A 6000-nucleotide genomic window follows, 5' to 3' on the forward strand; every position below is an offset into this window, starting at 1 on the left:
GGTTCATTTCTATAAAACTAATTATATTTTCAGATTAATGATAATTATACTCATGAGTATTGAAAGCATTGCTTATATTTATTAGTGGTTTCTAATACAATGAAATTAGGGCAGATTTTAGGCAAAGTAGCTATTTGTTTTCTATTATTTTCTGTTTAAATGAGTCAACGAACATATGTAAACATATTTGTATTCTGTCGACATATCTAGTTTAATAAAAAAGGAAAATAATTATTAATTAGAAGGAACACATCAAGAAAAATTAAGAAGGGTGAAATACATTCCCTTTTTCTCAGACTGGTATTGCTAATTCACCACCTAAGAACTTCTGTGCAGTCACATCTGACAGCATGTATACTGAACAAACAAGCTAGCATGCCCTTCTGAACAGCAACATTATAGACATAACTTTCAAAATGAGTTGAACTATAGAAAATGACAAAGATTTGATACTTACTGCCTGGGCTGTTTTTATTGCCACAAATCTATGATTTCCTTCCTTTCCGCATACATATCCAAAGGCTCGGTGGTCTGTGATATCCTTTGCAATGTACGAAATTTCATGAACTGCATGATGGTGCTGTAGTAGCTATTAAAAAAGCATATCAAAACACATCTATAAAAACATTCTATTTAAGCTACAATTTCATTCTCAAGACACACGTTTTACCTGGGTCTTTATATGCCTACCAAATTTTAAAAAGCCATTGGATCAAAATAAATAGTAATATTTGGACAGTGCAATCAGGCGATCTCTAAACAAGTGTTTTGACCAATTTAAGCACTGTATTCATGTTTTGCATAAACGTTTCTTCCAATACCTTGTGGTGAGAGATAATTCAATAGAAGTATGGTATTATTACCTAAATACTACCTATGAAACTATTCTAGGTACCTTAGCAATTAATTTTATGATTAAAATTTATAAAATAACAAGTAGCAGCAGGATTATCAGGATTCTGGCTCCAAGCCTCTTACTGGATCCATGTGGAAGGACTTCTATAGCAGCACAGAGCCCCACTGATTGTAGGACTGGCACCTAAGGCTTGATCTCAGGGTATGTCTATATTGCTTGGCGGATTGGCGGGTAATAATCAATCTATCGTGTCTTGATTTATCGTATCTCATCTAGATGCGATAAATCGATCCGCGAATCAACACCCGTACTCCACCTCAGCAGGAGGAGTAAGTAGCATCGACGGGGAAACCGCGGCAGTCGACTCTCCTCCATGAGGATGGCCAGGTAAGTCAAATTAAGATACTTCGACTTCACTTACGCGAATAGCGTAGCTGAAGTTGCATATCTTAGATCGATCTCCGCGCCCGCCCCAGTGTAGACCAGCCCGTACTCTCTATGGACTCAGTGGCAAAATTCCCATTGACCACAATGGGATAAAGATCAGATTACAAATTATATTTTTAGAATTGCATTCAGAGCAACATCAGAGCTGCAAATTTTTACTTTTCTAGAAAACCCGTAAATTTTTCCCCCTTCTTGGTTTGAAAAGGAATTGGCTTTTAGCTGACAACGGCCCATTTTTGTCTGAAAAATTTGCAAATTTTGTTGCAAAACTGTGTGTGAAACACCTGTTTTTGATATCACAAGAAAACGTGAAAGCATCTAAAGGCATGGCTTTTCATTTTAATTGTGAACATTTCCATACAGCTGTATTTAATGCAGTAAATAAAACTACCATCCTCTTTCAAAGTCCTTCTGAAATAAAAAGACTTTAAAGCCTTCTATAAATGGGGCTGAGATCCCATAGTCTACCTCAGGTCCAGAGACAATATAGGAGCTGCAGAGGCAAATATATAAGCAGCAGTCCCTTTGTCCACACAAGCGCCAAGCCTACCTCCTTGACCACATAGAAAGGGATGCCATGGAGGAGCTAAAAGTACAGAAGAGGAGCACAAGTGATGACCCTGTAAGTATAACCAAGGGCAAGCCAAGGTTTGCACCAACTGAATCAACCCCTCTACTACATCCCTGTCTACACCAATTATTGAGTCCGGGCTACCCTGAGTGCAGACAACACCTTTATAGGTCTGTCCTTGAACTATTTACCTAAAATGATCTACTCATCTGAATTCCTTACTTCCTACATGTCTCCTGCTCTTCACAGTCTAAAAGGAATACCATTCTCAAGTGCAGACAACCTCAGAAAGGGCACTACTGGAGGATCAGATTCCTGTCCTTTCTGAGAAAAACACATATGGACAACCAACATGGTACCCTGAGCTCTAAACAATCGATTATTTTTACATTGTTTTAAATGTGTGAAAACAAAGCGAGTGTGGGGGGGGGGGAGGGAGGGTGCCTCTGATGAGATTGCTGTAGAAATGGGGGATGAAATGACAATGGAAATGTAACACATAAAAGAGAGATGACTGCTTTTAAGACAAAAGACTGGATATTTTTTCATTTTGTTAGTAAACGTAACACAACTTTTGGGATTCAAGATGGCTCATGTTCTTCATGTTCAGGCTAACGGGTGTACTGCCACCGACTGCAATTTGAACAAGGCTGGGTTTTAGATGGCTATTTTTCATGAGAGATGCCACTTTCCCAATGTGTTAATAATGTAAAATTGACAATGGGATCGCATTTATATAATATAGGGACACTGATTTATTTGCTTATTCTCAGCTCAAGTTGCATGCTCTCTGTAATAGTGAAATTAAATGTCCCTCTTTCTCTAAATGCTATATAGTATAGAGAATGTTATCTCAGGCTCCTGTTAAATAAAAGTTTTTTATTGATTGCCAAGCAGCATTTTGCACTGAAATTAAACTCCTGGTAGAATTAGATTTGAAGATTACTCTGAGGTGGAAAAATATCATCTACAATGCAAAACACCACATGGAGACATTTTAATTTATTTGGGAACCCTCATTAATGCTCTAAAATCATTACATTTGTAATTGCTGATGATGCCCAATATTGCCTTGCAAATGGTATCAAAATAAGTAAAGGTGTCTGCAGCATTATCCTTTTGCATATTTTACTTTATGTAGTGTTTAGAAAGATTGCTCTCGGGAAGTTTTCATTAATCAGAGAGAGATTCTGAGCATAAGCGTCATAATTTTGTCCAGCCTTGGCACATATACATAAAATTAAATACTGTGCACACAGTTGTACTGAAATGTAGATGCACATAATCATTTGAAATTATTCTTTGCAGACCTACATGAGTCTAGGAGTTGCTTGATTTTTTTTTTTTTTTAATTTTCAACTAACTTAATCTGAAGTTTTGACTTAATGTGCCTGATTCTTCTCTACCATACACTTGCACTGCTGCAGTAAATTGGAAGTAACCCCATTGCAGTCAATGGAGTAAAATCTGTGTAAAACTGGAGATCAGAATCATGTCCTGTAGCTAATCAGATATGGGAGCATTTAACCCCCACTGGTGTAAAGGTGTAAAGCGATGGAGAATATGGCCAGATGTGTCTCTCTTCTCAAGCAGAAATTGGAAATGGCCAGCTAAACAAAATAACAGCCAGTCTACAAATACATGGTCTTTATAGTTTGTGATTAATTTATGAGAATCCATCAGATGCTAATTTAGTCTGGCCTTTAAAATATGACTAATCAATGCAAATGCCTTCTTTATCCAATCAATTTATAACATTGCTTGCATTCAGTTACTACTCTTAAACACTGTTCCATAGCCCCAAATGGAAATGAAATAAAGCCAACTCCCCGTAGCTTAGCTGGAGCTGTTGTTCCACACTCAAGTACCCATGTTCACATTCAAATTTTTTCTCTCTTCTTCTCTTTTATCCTCAGGACTTTTATTATGACATAATCTTGCCTCTAGAGGATGATGGGCATATGAAATAAGTATTTCATAACTCACTCAAGAGGTGTTCATGAGATCCCCTTTTGTTATCCTCCCTGATCCATTCCTTCAGCTTTTATTTGACAATTTTACAATATCTTTGAGTGCTTCTATGAGCCATTTACCAATTTATAAATGAAGTATCAAATTGTTTGGAGGGCTGCAGTATGACAGAACAAATTACAGCGACGTCTTAATTTGTATTATGGTACAAAACAGTCAATTAAATACTGCATAGATTAGAAAGTAATTTGCGTTACCATTTAAGCTTTAGTTGTTTAAAAAAAATCCATTATACATACCGTCCATATTATTGTTCGAGTCTGTATGCAACACTATCCGTAGTACAAAATATACAGGATTCAAAAATATGCTAAAAGCAGTCACACACAGGATAACAAAGAGTGGTATACACGACTGCTCAGTACTACAGCTGTTCACAGTACCTGCTGTCTTGCGAGGATAAGGGGAATGGGGCCTCATTCATAGAGCCCTTTTGTTCTACTTACATTTTTGGATGGATTTTCTGAATTTGAAGTTTAGGAGATAAAGTGGCAAATGGCTCTTTAAAAAGCCAGGGAGCTCAGTCACTGTCACCACACAAAGCAGGCCTAACCCTGACCTATGCCCAAAGATCAAGTCAACAGGCTTTGCACAGGGGGTCTCTGAAAAGGTTTGGCAGGTGGAGTGGTGGGCGGAATCCTCACAAACTATGGTGTAGCAATAGACCTCTTTTGTCTTTGCTACTGCAATTTAAGGGTCGCGGTAACGTCCACTAACCCTGCACTCTCCTTGCACACGCCCTTTTGGCCTCTGTACCTATCTAGTCATTATTTTCTCTCCTTTTTCCACAGTCTGTCCTCTGCTTCTGCCCCTCTCCCACGTTGCGCCCCCCACCCGTACACCATATTGAATTGATTGAGCTAACTCAGAGATTGGCAGTATTTCTAATTTCCCTCAGGCTGCTTAGAGCTTGTCATAAATTTGTTCACCCTTGATCCTCATCTTGCCCCATGGATTTCCATGCTCTGGCCTCCAGTTCTCCTGAATCAATTAAGCACTTAGAGAGGCCAGCAATCATGTCAAATATGAGAGTTAGGTGGTGTTACAAAAGTCACGGCCATACTATCACTATTCCCTTTTTAATGAGGCAGCCTATTTATTGAGGCCTGGGGCACAGTAGTAAGACTCCCAGTGAGAATTATCCAGCAGGGAAAGCAGCAAAGCATCTTGTAAATGGTGCCCAGTCAATAGCAGAAATCACAAACAAAACAATGTTATATTTATATAGACAAGCTCCACAGGGATTTCATATAAAGAACCTTTCATATTAATTAATTTACCCCATGAGCCTGCTTTCAGATCAGTGGTATCAACTGACTCAAATTTATGTGCCACTACTGCCACTATTAGCTTTGTGAGAGGAGTGATAGGCCTTGTCCACCCATTCTTTATATTTCTATTCCTATTTGATATCTGTCAAGAGCATTTCCTACTCCATTTGAGCCAACAATCTTTTAAGGCTTTGCAAGAAGTACTTCTGCATGCTGGGTGAAATTTACTTGTGCAGGGAAGACATATACAATAAGGTCTTCTGCACCACTTGGGCTTTATTATAGTTTTCTGTTTATAGTTATCTATCTATCTGTCTAGAAATTCTAACTATAACATATATACAATATTAAAAATTACTTTAAGGGCCACAGTTTCAGAAATGCTCAGAACCTGCAGCTGCCATACATTTTGACTCAAGTTATAAGTGCTTAGCACTTCAGAAAATCTGGCTATAAATGTCTAAAGCCTTTACTAAATAAGAATCCCAGAATTTGAACTCATGGAGTAAAAATATTGCATCACCTTAGTAACAGGCTTGGCGAGCTGGAAATGTAATAGTGTGTTTTACCACAATTTACGGCAAGATGTTAAATTAACACAATGTGGCACTGTAGTGATTCTGAGATTAGGCCTTGTCTCCACTGCTGCTGTGAAGACAAGGGAGGTTTGGCTAGTTTCTCTTCTAGATGTCAGACTTTGGGTACGTCTACACTGCACGATTATTTCGAATTAGCTTAAACCGATATAACAAAACAGATCTAATAAAATCGGTTTAGCGCGTCCACAGTGGGATCACGAAATCGATTGTTTGCGTCCATGGTCC

The 6000-nt window shown here is 38.2% G+C and overlaps 1 protein-coding gene across 4 annotated transcripts in view; it reads right to left on the bottom strand.

The window, feature by feature from the left end:
• The window catches only part of DAB1 (DAB adaptor protein 1), a 728182-nt gene that overhangs the window by 54958 nt on the left and 667224 nt on the right, over positions 1-6000 (bottom strand). For all 4 annotated transcript variants that reach the window (XM_032803129.2, XM_032803133.2, XM_032803132.2 and 1 more), the window contains one exon: positions 458-589. In XM_032803129.2, coding sequence (XP_032659020.1) covers positions 458-589 — 132 coding nt within the window. The remainder of the gene's footprint in view (positions 1-457; positions 590-6000) is intronic.

This window comes from Chelonoidis abingdonii, chromosome 7, assembly GCF_003597395.2.
Source record: "Chelonoidis abingdonii isolate Lonesome George chromosome 7, CheloAbing_2.0, whole genome shotgun sequence".
Taxonomy (NCBI): domain Eukaryota; kingdom Metazoa; phylum Chordata; order Testudines; family Testudinidae; genus Chelonoidis; species Chelonoidis abingdonii.